We start from the raw sequence: 16,146 nt of genomic DNA on the forward strand, positions 1-16,146 counted from the left end.
AAATGGGAAAAACATGTCGAGGAAGGGCAAGGACGAGCCTGAGGTGGACCAGGTGAAGATTAGAGCATGGTGGAAATTGACGTGAAAATGATCAATTTTTGCAATCCCAAATGAGAGAAGGAAACAGCAACAAACATGTTATTGATGTATTGGAAAAAGCATGATACTCACGCATCTGGTTTAATATGAGATGACACTGGAATGATTAACTTGGATGCTGAAGAAACAGGTTCATGATGAGCTCTGATATTTGGGCATTGTGTGACTTAAGATGATCGTAGTAGCGTAAGGTGGGAAGAAACCTGGGGCCAAATTTGAAAACAAGGGTGAAATTATAACATTGAGAAACTGCTTAAATGGAAACTAATGTAAATCAGTGAGCATAGTGGTGATGAGTGGATGGGATTTATAAATCAACTCATGTTCCTGTTCCACGTTTGAATCTCTATCTTATTATTTTTCATTTAAAGACTGGAGCAGCTGCTCTATACCTAAATGAATTAAATCACTTATGATTTTAATGATCTGAAAATCCCTAAAATACATCTCAAAAATCACTTGCTTGATTGCAATCTTTTCATGCAAATTTTCACTAATAAAAAACTGCACATTTATGTTTCCTGCATATTAGTGTGACTGAAAATGCATTTCTGTTCTTAGCTGGTTTCTGGAGGATAATTCTGCAACATAAAATTTAAAAAAAAAACTAATGTAGTTTGTTTGCAATGAATTTCAAAAACTCGACTACTTGAGTGACATGTATAATTATATTTTCTTAACGTTTATACTCAATTATGCCTTGCATATTATAGCTCAAAGTCATAGGTACAGATTACAAAAGGAAAAATAAGTAGTTGATTTTAATCTATGACCCTAATGCTTGTAATATTTCAATTTGAAATATTATAGTCCTTTAGAAGTAAATGTCTAGCAAGACGTTTGCATTTTTTTTGTTTTAAAATAGCATTGTGTGCTAAATTTATTATAAGGACACATCTGCTTCTTTCCACAATTGTTCCATATTTTATTGCTTCTGAGTCAGAAGGTTGTTTTTTTTTTAATCCCCACTCCAAATTTGCACACTTCATCTGGCCCATACCATCAGCATAATGCTGATCACTGAATTGTTAGATGTACTCTTCTTCAGATAGTGTACAGAATTGAAGTATACTTTGCTTGTTGGAGTAAATCAGGTATGTACTGAAAGTCCGATGATTGTATTAAAAGAAAAGTGGCAAGTTCTTATTCTTGGTCAGCTCTCTTGAAATAAAAGATTAACTGCCCTGTTTGCCAGACGAGATTATACACTAATTAGCTGCTGCTGTTCCTTAAAAAAGGCATCTTTTTGTGTGAAACACTTCTGTGACATTTCTGAAGCCTGTGATGCAACACTATAAAAATGCATGCTCTTATTTGTTTTCCATTTGACGTTAAACCACAGGCTTCCCTTGTCCCCTTGGGTAAATATAAATTATTGCCCTATTCAGAGTACATGGGGTTGTTGTCCTGGTGTCAGTACATATCTCTCAAACAATACCATTGAAGCAGATTATATTAGTGTGTGGGCGGAGCTGGTGTTGTAATAGTGTCTGCACGTCCAAATTATTTCATTGGAGTGAAGCTGTTTGAGATGTCGAGGTCACGAAAGGGTCATTATATGTACATGTCTTTATCTTGTTTCCCCTTCATCTTTTTTTCTCCCCAATTCTACCATTCCTCAGTTTCAACAGATCTGTTGAACAGTGTGACACAAGGCCATATTGTGCTTCTGCCTGTTCCTCTTTTCTGATAATAGATTGTCACTTCTGTCCTCTCAAAGCATTGATTTATTGTGGTTTCACACAAGGGTCACATTGACCAGCTTTGTGCAGGTCATGGATCATCCCTGAAGGCCTTGTAAAGACATTAATTCAGCCACTCACTGGATAAATTGGGACAACTTGGCCTTTTGTTAGAATGGTTAGGAAAATAGTCACAGGAGTAGGTTGGTCAACCCTGAAACCCCTCTCACCCATTCAGTGAGATCAGGCTTCATCTAATCTTATTACTTGTATCCTGTCAGATTCATTATTTTCTTAGACAGTAGTGTAAGCATGACAGTAGATATGCCTTTAGAGTGCGAATGACAAGAGTGATGAATTTGCAACCATTTTTCAACAGAAGTTCCCAGTGGATGACCCTTCTCTGCCTTCTACTGAGGTCCCATTATCACAGATGCCAGTCTTCAGCTAATTCAGTTCTCTGTATGTTATAGTCAAGACATGGCTGAAGCCACTGGATACTGCAAAACCTCAGCTGCTGACAGTTTACCAGCGGTTGAAGACTTCAGCTGCAGAGTTAGCTGCCATCCTAGCCAAGCTGTTCCAGTACAGTTACAACTCTAGAATTGTCGAATTGGCTCAGCTCAAGTTGGAAAGTTGCCCTGATGCCTCTTGTCTGCAAAATCCCATCCCAGCTAGCCAATTACTAACTGATTAACCAGCTGATAGATGATGTCATCAACTGTGTTACCAGGCGACACTTCCACAGCAATAAGCTGCTCACCTGTGTTTAGTTTGCCACTTAGCTACTAACTTCATTACAGCTTTGGTCCAAAACTGAAATCCTGAGCTGTAGTAGAATGAATGCTCTTGAAGTCAAGAAGCTTTGGCAAAATTGAAGAGAATGGGATTTGGGGTGAAAGATTTCCTGGCGGGACAGGATGTGCCCTTGGAAGAGGATGAAGTTGACTGGGCCATTGTAAGTATGATTCTGTGAATGTGATAGCACCAAGCTGTTGCTTGACCAGCTGTGAGACAATCCTGACAATGTTGGCAATGACAGTTAACTGTCGAACACAGTGCCATGGGTCTGGAATCAGGCCAGACCAGGGAGGGGATGTTCCTTCACTGAAAGACATCGTACAAGTGTCAGGTGGTGACCACCTGCAACCAGGAGAATCTAACAATCTCCCATTGAAATTCAGTAGTATTATCGTCTCTCAATTCCCCCACCATCACCATCTTGAGTGGCTGTTGACCAGAAACCATACTGTGCAGCCACATAAATGCAGTGTCTATGAAAGCAGGTCAGAAGCTGACAATTTTATAGCGAGTAGCTCACTTGCTGTCTCCCCAGTATTCTCTCATTATCTACGGGACGCAAATCAGAATGTGATGGAATGCTCTTCACTCACCTGGGTGAGTGCAGCTCGAACAAAACTCAAGAATCATGACACGACCCAGGTCAAAGCAGCCTGCTTGATCGGCACCCAAACCATCAGTTTGAATCTCATCAGCTTCTGTGACTGATGCACAGTGGCATCACTGTTTATTCAACACAAGATGTACTGCAGCTGTTTGCCAAAGCCATTTGATATCACCTTCCAAACTATAATTTCTACCACCTGGAAAGACAAAGACAGCATCAATTGAAGGTTCTCCTCCAAGCTACCCATCATCCAGACTTGGAACTATATCGCTGTTCTTTCACTGTCAGTGGGATAAAACCTCGGAATTCCATTTCCATCTCTACGATGGATATTCCTACACCATATAAGTGGCAGCGGTTCAAAATGTGGCTCATCTCCCACTCGTGGAAGGCATTTTGGGATGGGTACCACATGCTGGCTTTGCCACGAGGGCCATATCTCATAAAAGAATAAAACAAATTGAAACCTCATATGCTAATTTTGCCCTGTGTTTCCAAAGGGGAAACCTTGCAACTGAAAACTGGAAATGTTCAAGCCAAAATGACGACATTCAAATGAGCAGATTGTACGTGTGCCATATTGTGGAATTAATTTGTCTGAAGGTTATTCTGCAGTATGAGATATCAAAAATACTTCACCAGATTTTAATTGGAAATCACATTATCTTCTTTTCCATCAGTCAATTATTTTGAAGTGCTTAGAGCTGTGCATATTCTTATTTCTAGAAGTATTACCTCAAATTAGTTACTTAAAGCACGAGTCATGACAGTAAGTTTGAGTTGTACTAACAAAGTCAAATATTTGTCTCCCTCTGATATACCTTTAACATAATTTGATTCTAAAATATGTTAACGACCACTCAAGATATTTTTGTATCCTTTAACTTAATGTCCCAGTCAACAACAACATCATCCATGGGTGCATCCTGTCCCAGCAGGAAATGTTTCACCCCGATACCCATTCTCTTCAATTTTCCAAAGCTTCTTGACTTCAAGGGTATTCATTCTCACTGCACCTCAGGATTTCAGTTAGCCAGGCCAGCATTTGTTGAAATTTTCTAAATTAGGAAATAGAGCCAATGAGGGAAAAAAAATTGAGAAGAGGAGAATAGGTTATTGCATATTTCTACCTGTTCTTGACCTCAGCAGCCAGCCAATTTACACAGAAAAAGTAAAAGGAATTTTTCTGAAGAAGGGTCTTGGCCCGAAACGTCAGCCTTCCTGCTCCTCTGATGCTGCTTGGCCTGCTGTGTTCATCCAGCTCTACACCTTGTTATCTCAGATTCTCCAGCATCTGCAATTCGCACTATCTCTTGCTAGAAGGAAGGTTACGGAAGCTCGGGAAATCTGGATTCTTGTGATGTTATTCAAAGTGGCTAGTTCCATACATGATTTTGGTAATGAAGTATCTGGAAGTTTTGCTGTGAAATTCTGAAGAGCAATAAGCGTGCATGTGTTTAAAATATAGATGACTTTAGTTATTCTTTAAATACTTTATTCGAGAGAAAGAGAGAGAGAGATACCTTGTAATCTCTCGGTCTGCAACTCTGTTCCCCTTGAGCATTGTAATCATAAACCTCTGCTTGTCTCATCATTAATGACTGTTCCTTCAATTGTTTAGCTTCCATGTTGATGAATTCTTTCCTCAAATCCTTTTGTCTCTATTGCTAAATTACTATTTAAAGCAAAGTTGTTTTAGATCCTTCTTTTTGAATTGGTTCCATAACCAATACATGATTGGAAAATTTGGCCAAGTCCATGAGCCATTTTTTGGATTTCTTGTATTGCAGGTCACTTTTTTGCAAAGCAAACTTTTCTGAAACTTGCGTATCCGATTTAATGGTTCAAACTGCTCTCTGTCAATGTTTATGCTTCACATAAGTTTCTTTTTCACTTTATTACTTCAGGCTTCTCATCCTTTATCCCTTGTGTTTTTATCTCTCTTCCCCCTTAAAATGCAATAATGCTTTTCCCCTGAACTAAGCCATGTGGTACTAATTTCCAGCAATTGTTTGTTTCCCATTTCCAGAAAAGTTTTGTACCCTCCTCCGTTTTATTGTGTTTCAGTACTCAAGATAAACAATGCAGAAATTTGAATCCCCTGCTGATGTGGCTGTCCTAATATGGAATGTCCCACCAGTTAATATATACTTGTTGTCTTGGAACTGGCACACTTCCCAATGAGTAATTGCTTGTTTTGTCTTGCCCTTGACATTTGCTAATGAATAACCCGTTCTGTGCCCAATCCTTGGATTTTTTTTTTGATTGTATACCCAGATAGGCAACCTAGATGCACGAAGATTTCTCATGTATTTTCCTCACACCCCCCCAAGCCCCCATCGACCCCTCCAACACCAAGCATTTTAGAGTGGTCACATATTTCCTGCCTTCTGCTTCAGTGTGCCTTTCTATCTGCAGATGAACAAGTTCTGAAACCTTTCTCTTTTGCTTGTGTTTCTTGTTAGAAATAGCTGATCTTCTTGCTCAATGGTCCTGGGCAACACAACTGTGTGATTCTTTGTGTAGGTGTACTGCACCTAACTGATGAACTGTATCATGCGTTTTACTTTGCACATCCATCACGTATGCTATTATTTCCATATTTCCAGGTGCTGTGCAAAATTTGTGTAGATCAGAAGGAAAAAATGAAATCGAAAGTGTCAGCCACAAAGCAGAAAACCTTAAAATGAGTATAAATGGGGCTCTTGGACAAATACAATAGCTTTCTCACCAGGCGGTAAAAAAAAGTCAATGAAACCTTCCAACTGAGAGAAATTAAGTAACGAAGTGGAATGTATCTTGCTCAGTGTTCCAAGGAGTGGAGCTGAAATCAATGTCTAGATTGATAACTTCCATAAACTATACTATTTGTCACCAAAGCCATTCCTGACAGAAAAAAACACACTAAATTGGGAGCTTAGAGGTAAGAATCTGCTGCTTTTGTAATCCTTTGATTCCAGCACTGGAATAGACTGTGGTTCTGTTTCAGCTGACCTCCAGACGAGAAGGATGCTGGGTTAGCCCTTCTGTTGATGCAACATTTAATCAATTTCTTTATTCCTTTGTTTTTGGTGTCTCGTGAAAACCCAGTTTTCAAAAATAGGTTGTAATTTGTTTGAAAGAAATTCTATTGGGCATTTAAATTTTTATGCAGTAAATACTTTGAATATTATTCATGCAGGGTTAATCTTTTGAGAAATTAATATTTGATGCCATAGATTCATGGGGATGTAGTAGAGAGAAATGATATGCATTTGAATTACAAATCAAACATTGAAGACGGCAAGTTGTAACAATTGAGTTGAGAGCAAACGGAATACTAAATTTTCTAGCCAAATTATGTTTGTGATCGAATGATTATTACAGGTGTTTGGTATATAAAAATCTAAATTAGTTTCAAAAGTTGCATTTTTCTAGGCTATATGTAAGGCTTATTGGTCTTAACTTATTCCAATCTGGGAAGCTAAAACTATTCATCACTGCCCTTGAGAAGCTGGTGATTAACCACTTCGATCACTGTAGTCTGTGTGGGATTCGTATCCTCACTGTGACATTGAGCAGGAGGGATTTCCCTACAATTTTGACAGTGACAGTGTTATTACGGTGATATGGTTTCAAGACAAGATGGTGTGTAACTTGTTTGTGATATTGTTCCCATGCACCTGCTGAAGCTGACCTCCTCGGTAGCAGATATCACGTGTTTGTGAGGTTCTGTTGAAGAAACCTTGATGAGTTGGTGGAGTACAGCATGTAAATGTGACATGATCTGCCAGTGGTGAGAGAGTGAATGTTTAAGTTGGTAGATCAGGTGCTTATCAAATAGACTATTTTGCCATGGATGTGGTTGAACATTGAGTGTTGTTGGACCTGTTCTCATTCAGGCAATGGGGCGTATTCCAATGCACTGCTGACTTGCGCCTTACAGATGATCAACAACTGGGGAGTCGGGAGATGAGTCAGTCACTGTGGAACATGCATCCTTTGATGAAAATTACTATTTTAATTCAGTTGTCACATTCCCTGGTGTGTACAAGTTCTATGTCAGTTGTTGTCCCAGTAGTATTTAAGTAAAGTTGCCACAGTTCTAGCAGACGATAGGGCTGCTCTCTCATTTGAGAGAGATGACTGGTGGTGATTTAAGCTGAGGGTCAACAGGCTTCAGGCAGGGGGACAAGTTGAAAAGGAAGATCCTTCATGGTAACCTCAGCTGGTGTGAGAATTAAATGCATGCTGCTGGTGCTACTCTGCATTGTAAACCAACTGTCCAGCCACTGAGTGAACTGATCCATGAAGGTCAAGTCTCCACCATCCCAGAGAACTATAGGGCTGCTCTCTTACAGAGAGGTGAGTAATAGCGAGCTTAACCAAAGGGTTACCACACGTCAGGTAAGGGGTGATGTTGAGAAGATGGGACCTCAGCCAGTGCAGGAATTGAATCCATGTTATTGGAATATCTGTGCATCATAAACCAGTCATCCATCCAACTGAGTTAACTGACCCCACTGGCCTAGTTGTCTTTATATGCTGATGTAATTCATCAGAACCTCTCGGATCTGGATGGTAAGGGATTTGTTGATGCCCATTGTAATGAATATTGAGGGAAGGTAGCATTACTTTCCTGCAATAAATATAACCGTTACTTGTCACACATATCTCCATCATATTACTTTCAAGTTAATGTACAAACTCTTTGAATGTTATCTTGTTCTTGTCGCAAGCAGATATGGAATGTTTCATTATTGTGAACTGTGAACGGGACCATGCATTCTGCAGTCATCAGTTTGTGATTATATTACTGTGGGAGAGTCATTAGTACAGCAAATGAAGATGGGGTGAGCTTAGAAAACTATATCCTAAGGGATCCCTGCAGTGACGCCCTGCAACTGAAAAGATTAACCTCCAACAGTCAAATCATCTTCTTTGATGCTGGGTATACGTCCAACCGTTTAAGGTTCCTATCCCTACCTCCCATGGTTTTTCTAGGATTCCTCAATATCACACTTGGTCCCTGCTGTCTTGATGTCACTGTTGTCTTATCTCTGAATTTCACACTTTCGTCAGTGATTGGACCAGCTTTGTAATGAGACCTCAAGTTGAACACAATCCTAAAACAATGGGCAGGTAATTGGTGAAATGTTTTCACTCAAAGGGTTTTGAATTTGCGGATACTCGGTCATTAAATGTATTCAATATCTAGATTTTGAATGCAAAGGTGTACAGGCATGTTGCAAAAAAGTGGAGCTGAGGTAGAAGATCAGCCACGATATTGTTAAAAGGCAGCAAGGCCTCGAAAGGCCAAATTATCTAATCCTGCTCATTTTTGTTTTGAGGAGCAAGTGCCTTGTAATGACACTCAAAACACTTCTGTTTTTGGTGGACAGGACACATCTGGGCAGTTTTTCCACATTGTTGGGTAAGGTGCCATTGTGGTGTAGATGTACTAGAAGAGCTTGACTAAAGGTGCATCCAGCCATGGAGTCCAAGTTGTCAGTTGCAGCCCCACAGGCTTTGCTGTATCCACAGGCTTTGCTGTATTCAATGTACTCAGCTGTTTCTTGATAGCAAGTGGAATGAATTGAATTGGCTAAAGAATGGTTTCTGTGAGAGCGGGGCCTTTAGGAAAAGGTCAAGATTATACCCATTATGGGAAAACCCAAGGGACGGATGCTAGTGATTAGACTTTGTCTTCCAATTTCTCCCTCCAGCACTGTGTTCATCGATCTTGGGAATATCAGAATTGCAAGCGGACTTGCTGTCAACACTGGTAATGCACTTTTTTGTTAGCTGGTCAGCCAGATCTATGTGAAAGCAATGTGTTGTACCAGGAATGAGTCTGGATGATGATGAATTTGATTGTAATTAGTTTGATGAATCAGTTAGTTAGTTTTGATTGCATTAAATATACATTTGATGAATAGATTTTCACTATAGCTATTAAGTGGAGCAGATTTGCTTTTTTCAAAATTTGTTGAAGTCCTCCACTTGGATCGCCAGTGAAGGCCATGAGTTTTAAGTCAGCTGTTGTCCCTTTTGAGCTCTGAGCAGGGAGAAGGGTGTAGTAAGCAACAAGTGCAACTTGGTTTTCAAATTATTTTGTTTGCTGACCGCTTAGACGGGCTAAAGAAGTCTGTGGAACACCTACAAGTTCTACCCCACCCACTTCTGCTTACCATGTGAAAAGAAACTTGTGAATTAATTGGAGAAGTGCTGCTTTTGATAAGACCCCCCAAGCGGCAATACCTGATCCCAAACTGGAAAACTCGACTATCAGCCTGCGTATACGGCTAGTTCCTCTTTGTTTTCAGCCCCATTAGTATTAAAAATCCAAGCTTGCAGTTCAGTGTTGTTGGATGTGCTTCAGAGCTGTGTTTGCAACTTCACAATGCTCAGATCAAATGTATTGAACCAAAAGGCCACTTAACATCTCTTGCTTAAAGTGTGTTTAAATCATTCACCTGATACAAGCTTCATTAGATTGTCAGAAGGGATAGACATCAAACACTTCAGTGTGGCGCATGTTTGCAAATGCATCTTTGCCCTCTTAAATCCCATTTCTGTTCTGTGAAATACTTCCCAAATTGCCACGGGAGGCCTCTTGGTGTTCTTTAAAATTTTCCGATCCATTTATTTCTTCCTTAATGTAAGTGAGACGTGGCTCAGTGTTGTGGAACAGTCAAATTACCAGCATTGAGGTCGGTCACTCTACAATTCCATCTTCATAGACAAAGCTTTTTCTCTATTCTGAACATCACAGATAGTGATTAGCTTTTCCCTGAGAGGTTCAATCGCAATCAGGGTGCTGAACATAGTTCATCAATTCATTAGTTGTAAAAGTCATGAGAAATTATGCTTGTGGTCTGAGAGGTTACATTGTTAATAGTCATTGTTTTGCTGACAGATTTTGATCACTTCATGCAGTTCAAAAGATGTGCGAGTACTTTGTTAGCAACAACCCGCATATGTCAGTATCGCAATCCATACAAGCTTCATAAGTTTGACTTCCCACCTCTTCACACTCTGCTTTAAAAATGCACATGCTTAAGGGCATCATTTGATAAATATTCACAACTATGGACAAGGTAGCGTAGCAGTGATGTCACCAGACAAATAATCCAGAGTCCCAGGCAAATGCTCAAATGATCAGTGGCAGTGACCAAGTTGCCTGGGAAATGAGCACAGAGTCAGCAAGAAGTTCATTCCAGGTAGAGTACGACCCTGCATGTCATTCTGCTTTCAACCAGTCTATTTTAGAACAAGCTAGCTGCTGGGAACATTTTTTCCAAGACAAAGATGATTGACATTCCATGTGCTGGACAAAAGATTTCTAAAACTTTGATAACTGAATTATTGACTATCATTGGCATTGGACCTCTGGGATAACCAGGCTGAGAAGAGAGAGAGTTCCTGGATACAAGACTATAGAGTTTAAAGAATATTAGAACCAGGAGCATTCTGATCTGAAGTGACTGTGCTTAAGATACTATGACACCTGTGTTGAACAGGGAGTCTCCAACCATGGGGTGACTGGTGGAGATTTGTGGGCAACATAGATGAAATTGAGCAGAAAGCCCAAAATATGTTCATCCTTGGACAAATTTTTGATACAGTCCCCAAACCAAGTAATAAATGTTCTGGTTTCTGATGAGTGTCTGACTTGAGTTTTGTGGGTATGTGTATAAGAAAATTTAAATTAATAAGTTCAGTTTAGAATATGTGACTGTTCATGGTACTGTTACTATCACTATGCTATCTTAAACATTCTGCCATAGTTATTGGTATTCATGTTCTTGATTTATGTGTGCTAAAATTCTTTTGTTTTAAATAGTTAAACTCATAGCTATATACTTTTCACAAGTATTGGGTTTTTTCAGATTTCCAAAAACAGTATTTTTGGTCTCTACTAAGGACATAACAGTCTGATGAAGGTTTCTGCTACTGTATGACTCTTCCACATCTTTGCAAACTGTAGTGATATTGTGTATGAAGCCTCTGTTGCTTTTTGTGCCTAAAATGCTAGTGCAACAAAATGCATAGTGTGATTATTGTTGATCAGTTCTTTACACTTTTTGCTTAACAAAGCTCTGAGGAATTTTCAATGTGTTCCTTGTGTCTATATTCAAAATGGTGTTTAAGCTTGGAAGATTTCACTGCTTCATGAGTCAAGGTTCTGTAACACAAACGTCAATAAGGTTTGGCGTGTTCTCTATCACCCATCCAGAAAATTCTCATTTTCAAGCTGTAACTGTTATAGACTCATTATTTGATTAGACCAGATAATTTTGTCCATTGAATCCATGGTGACTCTCTGTAAAACAACCAGTCAGTCTCCTTTCCCTGCTTTCACACCTTGGACCCTTAAGTTTTATAAGACAGCCCTTATGTCAAGTGTCCATCTCTTGAAAGCATTAATTGGTTTGACTTCACCATCTTGGTTGGCCTTTTTATGTTCAAGCTCTTTTGGTCACTCATATTCTTGGTTTGTTTTTGATTTTATTTTGCAATAATTTACTAATAGTCACTTCATTCTTATTCTTCAGTTGCAAAGTAAACAAGTTGTTCATGTCAAATACACCTTCTGCTTCATTATATGCTATGTTTTCCATGTTATGGACAACAGAATCAGTGTCATAGTTCTAATTAAGAAATCACCCATGGTCATTGTCAGTACTGTTTTCCACTTTTTTTGCATTCATGCTATTAAAAATCTTCAGCAGATTAACATTTCTGAATACCAGATTCAAACCAATGTTTGGTATTAACGCTTACAAGATTTTGCAAGAATTATTTTTAAACCAGAGTAGTTGCAAAATGGCTGTCAAGACTTTCAGTTTGCACAAGAAATTCACAACTGTTGAAGCACAGTCAAGAACCAGAACCCAGGTTTGAAACATTTAGTGCAGTCAACTGCAAGCATGAGTGCTGCAAGAATGATGTCTGAACTTAGACCATTAAACCATGCAAGAGAGCAGACCAAATTCCACACTGGTTTTTTCATACACCCAGGTCAGCTTTTGTGTATTCACTTGAGGAATCTATACTTTTTTTTGCAAAATGCAATAAAATTGTGTACTTTTTAAAAATAACATTGATAAATTACCAATAATTGCCAGATGCTAAGGTATAGACATTTCATTATAACCATCAATGCTACAATAATCAACGATAATCTTTTTTTGAAACTTTAATGCTGCACCTTTTTGTTAATTTTGTTTTGGTCACCACAGTTACAATATAAACCCTGCTTATAAATCCGCATTGTTGGTTGCCCTTATGATGACTGCTTGAGGAGATGCAAAGTGGTGGGCATATGGGTTCTGGCTTGATCTCTTGGATGGTCTCGGTTGTGCTTTTGCACATCAGTGGCTTTTATGTTATAGACCAGGGAATGAACCCTTTATAGACCAGGAGAACCACTGGTATAGATTGATGAAACTCTACTTGTGTGGCATTTTGCCAAAAATTTAAGATAGCTGCCTTACTCGCACTTTGGTTCTAACTAGAATTTCTATTACAATGGGCAGACTGTGCTAAATGTAAAACCCTTTATTTTCCTATTTAACTTGCTTCTGTCTGCTACCTTAAAGAGGTCAATTCATGCTTGGGTGTAGATTGCCTTCCAGCGCCCTGCCCAAGTAACGAACCGAGACTGAGAACGTCGATAAGTTAATCAACTATGGGATAAATCAAACCGATTTTTCTCCCCACTTGATGTTCTTGTATATTTCCGGGAGAATTTAGGGAATTAAGATTTGGAGCAGAAATCCTGATGGACTTTTATCTTTTTTAATTTGGTGATGCTTAGGTGAATTGTAATGCTACACCACCAACTAATAGAGCAAGGATTTAAGACCGAAATTGGGCGTCCCTGTGGTCCAGCTGGATGCACCATCAAAAGATATTTGCAGTTTTATGTCTTCATTTTTGTTTCACAGTAATGGCTAGAAACCCATCGAAACAATTATGTTTAATGAGAACTGCTTTATTGATTAATGTAAAGGGCCATCATTGAGTGCTAAAGCATGCTCTTTTTAAATTTGTAAAATCATTGTGAGATTACTAATGCTGTCTTTTTGAAAAATAATCAGTTCTGCTTGTTGGAAGGATTTTGGTAAAGGCTAACAGGAAAAAAAACAATTTGTTTTCTGGAAGAAAGAAACATAAAAAGCATTAGTTCCCTCATTTTCAGAAATTGAGAACTTGAATGAGTATACAGCTGTTCATGTTTTCTTTGTATTTGAAAGCACTTGTGTAGTGAATGCTTTACTTAGGAGTTGCAATCACTGTTTTAGTATTGATTCACTGTTGGTATTAGGTTATGGTAATATTAAAATTATTTTTTCTTTCCCATCAGACATGCCACTTCATGTGAGACGGAGCAGTGATCCTGCACTGATTGGTCTTTTGTCTTCTGTAACGGGACCTAACCTTAATTCAGCAGAGCCATCACGCAAAAACCCTACCCGTTGGTCCACAACACCCGGCTTTCCAAAACCAAGCCAAACATCCAGTAGCCTTGATAGAAAAAAGGTGGGTTCACAGTTTTGTTCTTCAGTCTGTGTTTCCATTTGTATTGCATATTGGGGCACCTGGAAGCACTTTACAGGTAAAGGCATTTTTAAAAAGTGTAGTCACTTCTAAAACTGCACTTTTAAAAGTGTAGTTGGAATTTCAAGATGCAGCAAAGAGATGACATAACTTGATTTTCCTGTACATGCAATTTTCTGGTGAAATTCTAACTAAATGAATTTCATCAGATATATACCCTGTAAAGGGCATTCTCAGTGATCAAGAAGCTAGTGAAATCTAAATTCTCAAAGGACAAGAGAATGAGTGTATAATTTACTTAACCACAGTGGCTGATTTGTACAACTGTGACAATATCACATTGCTTTAAAAATGGTAGCATACTAAATTACTGAGAAAATGCTTTAGTAAAGTGATGCACATTGACCCGTTGATGATAAATATAGTTGTTAAAATATCACTTCACGAATCTTATTTCAGTACTAATAGCTGCCAGTACAGACTCATCCTGTGCAATGTTTTTCCTTCACTTAGTGTTTGCTACTTAAAAATTCGGATGCTATAAATCTACAGCCTTTGTGTCCTACATATTTTAGTTTTGTTTCCAATCCTCTGGCTGAGTCACATTTTATTACAGCAGAAACTGCCCTAATGTCTACGACAGGGGTCTTTTGGGAAAACTCAATATGTAGCCTTGTTCAAACCACATTCTTATGGAGCTACCAATCATTAGCATGCTTTTAAGTGTCTAAAGCTGTGTAGCAGTCAATTGGCTAGGAAACGTCAGAACCACTTGGAAATTTTATAAGACAGCAGTATAAATGATTTGATCATTATCTCAGTGCTGTTAAAATGAAGACACTTATCTGAGGTACCTAGGAGATACTGAAATAGTTGAGATGATTGAGTGTAAACTGCATTACTTGTAAAGGAAATAGGTGTTGTATGGCTTTTAGTTGCTTGTACAACACAATCTGCATAATGGACATATTATAAGAGCATAAGAAATATGAGAAGAAATCAGCTATTTGGCCTTCGAGCCTACTTTACTATTCCAAAAGCTCATGGTTGTTTTTTCATTTACAGTGCTACCTTCAGTTTATCCTGTAGAGTTGTTATTCAATCGAATTTGAAGAGGAGCCTGAGTCTTTTCTTTCCTCTCATGAGGATTCATAGAATTTTGGAAATTACATTATGGAGAGGGGCCACGGAGCCCATCAAACCCATAAATTTTGCATTTTTGCAAATAAAAATGAACAATTGCCTTTGCCCCACCTTCCTTTCACTTTATATTATTCCTTATCAAATATATGATGATCTGCCTCAGATCATAATTAAAAATATTTCATGTTTTTCTTAATGTGCTGCAGAAAAAAATGGTTTTTGACAACTTTATCATTCTTCAATGACAATTCTTATTCTATTCTAAATTTCTTGATTGATTCATCACTCAAGGAAAGACCTTCCATCAGTCCCTCAAAACTTCCATGATTTTGAAAATCCTATTAATTTCTCCTTAATGCTCTTTGTTTATTCAAAAAAAAATTGAATGATGAATTGATTTTGAAGCCTAACTTAGTTGCCAAAACATGCTGAATTATCTACTTTTGTATCATTTCGAGGTCAACAATATCCATCTAATAATAGGTTTGACGTGAATAGCCCATTTGGTAGTTTGCCAGTATATACTAACTGAGTCTCCTGCCTTCTTTCACTGTCCTGTTTACATAGATTGAAAATTGATTGTTTTCAATAATTGCCTGTGAAGCACTGTATATACAGATAAAATATACTTTCTGAAGTGCCCCAAGCCAGCCCAAGAGATCAGATAATTGAATAAAACCCTTTTTTATAGTGTAAAGATGGTAAAACCTGAGTTTGGCTGCAAGTCCTCGCCATGAGGATGATGTTTTGACTTTTTTTGGGCTTCATGGGTCTTGATCCCATTCACGTTGAAAGAAGATTCAGCAAGTGATTGTTATTTTGTTAAATTTGGTGATGGAGAAGATGACTGCAGACTCGACTTTATAACTCAATGTGACAGTGTTTATGAATTTGAAGCAATCGTTAAGAAAATAAACAAATCCGGGTATAAATGAAATGGAAGTCCATTATCAGCACAAATATGTTTGAGTTTAACCAATCATAAACATCCAAAGTACATATTAAATGCCCTTCAGTAGTGGCTTTTTTTTTAGTATGGGGTTGCCTTTAACCTACAGTGCCAGTGTTAGCTCATAGGATATGCCTCAGAGTTATGATATCTTGGATTCACTCTATGTAGACTTGTGTTTATAGTCTTAGCCGACACTTTTCGAATTGTGAAAGGAATGCTGTTTGGTGGAAGTGCCACCTATCGGAATGCCACTTCTCATTGGGGAACTAGAAGAATCCATAAAAAATTCTTAACATAAAAATGAAAGGACTGCGGAT

The 16,146-nt window shown here is 38.4% G+C and overlaps 1 protein-coding gene across 1 annotated transcript in view; it reads left to right on the top strand.

The window, feature by feature from the left end:
* The window catches only part of pard3aa (par-3 family cell polarity regulator alpha, a), a 782,893-nt gene that overhangs the window by 379,967 nt on the left and 386,780 nt on the right, over positions 1-16,146 (top strand). Inside the window, exon 4 of the mRNA XM_048606721.1 lies at positions 13,541-13,716. Coding sequence (XP_048462678.1) covers positions 13,541-13,716 — 176 coding nt within the window. The remainder of the gene's footprint in view (positions 1-13,540; positions 13,717-16,146) is intronic.

The sequence above is a fragment of the Rhincodon typus genome, chromosome 2 (assembly GCF_021869965.1).
Source record: "Rhincodon typus isolate 14 chromosome 2, sRhiTyp1.1, whole genome shotgun sequence".
NCBI lineage: Eukaryota > Metazoa > Chordata > Chondrichthyes > Orectolobiformes > Rhincodontidae > Rhincodon > Rhincodon typus.